Here is a 1,160-nt window from a genome sequence, read left to right on the forward strand (position 1 = left end):
CTCCACCTAAGATGTGCCTCAGTGCGCCCCCGGGTGGGGGGATGCAAGGAGACTCTTCAGTGAGCACAGCTACCAGTCGTACAGGGGTCCCCAGGAGGCGTTTGGGGGAACGCAGGATAACGACTTCGGGTCTACGCAGCCGGGGCCCTTCCTGGCATGTCCAAAATCCATTATCAACCTATGTGTGTGAATTGAGAGCCTCGTAGGAGCCCGGGGCCTCTGCTATCATCGTCGTACTCATCTCTCGAACTCAGGTCCGGTCATTCGCCCTGCCAGCTCAGCCTCCATGTGCCCCTCTCGTACTCAAGACCTCCGTCTCTCCCGCTTAATTCATTCACTCCAACTGTACAAGACGCCCTCCGCGGCCGCCGCTTTGCCACCATGGCCTCCCACACCGCCGCTGCCTGCTCAGGCAGCAGGAAGGGACGCCTCAGCCTGGTGGCTCTGCAGCTGCTGGCGCTTGGCCTCTTCATGGCCCGTCCCATCGCCGCAGAGGAGCCTCTGATCCTCGAGTGAGTGCCGCACCACCCAGCGGAAGCCGTTGGCCTGCCAGCCAGTTGTGCAGGCACATGTGCCGCATCACTCCATGACCCACGCCTGGGCTGCCCCCTGGTATTTGTGGTGCTGCCACTGTTGAATGCGGCGATCGGCGCGCCGCCGACCCCAGCGCAGCACTGACCCCTTGCGCCGCATCCGCCGCCGCCGCCGCCGCCGCCGCCGCCGCCTGCAGGTGTGACTCCTCCTTCAAGGGCAAGTCCGCCACCCTGGTGCTGACGGGGGCCTCCGTGCTCAACGAGGCCTACGCCGTCTGCTTCCAGGAGTTCACAACCACCGTGGCAGATGACTGCACCCTCACTGTCACCCCCGCCGCCTTTGCCTCTCAGCTCGAGTTTGAATCCACGGTGGGTGGCCCTGCCGCCGGCCTGCCGGCATGGACTGCATCCACAGCACCCTTCCTGGCAGGCCGCTGCTCAGGACTGCGCCGCGGGATCCAGCGCATCATTGCCCCTGCGCCGCTGCCGTTCCAGCCCTCTGGCCCCAACCACTCAGCTGCCGCTCCCGACGCCTGCCTGCCTGCCTGCAGCCGTGCCCCACCGAGCCGCTGCAGGGCGGCATCGTCAACGGCACAGACCTGGGGGTCCGCGCTGCGCGTGGGTCTG

At 66.3% G+C, this 1,160-nt stretch overlaps 1 protein-coding gene across 1 annotated transcript in view; it reads left to right on the forward strand.

Annotated features, from left to right (window-relative positions):
* The window catches only part of CHLNCDRAFT_55569 (hypothetical protein), a gene marked incomplete at both ends in the record, with an annotated part of 17,352 nt that overhangs the window by 8,866 nt on the left and 7,326 nt on the right, over positions 1-1,160 (forward strand). The window contains 3 exons of the mRNA XM_005842805.1: positions 309-512; positions 731-902; positions 1,085-1,138. Of these exons, the coding sequence (XP_005842867.1) occupies positions 309-512; positions 731-902; positions 1,085-1,138 (430 nt within the window). The remainder of the gene's footprint in view (positions 1-308; positions 513-730; positions 903-1,084; positions 1,139-1,160) is intronic.

The sequence above is a fragment of the Chlorella variabilis genome (assembly GCF_000147415.1).
Source record: "Chlorella variabilis unplaced genomic scaffold CHLNCscaffold_40, whole genome shotgun sequence".
NCBI lineage: Eukaryota > Viridiplantae > Chlorophyta > Trebouxiophyceae > Chlorellales > Chlorellaceae > Chlorella > Chlorella variabilis.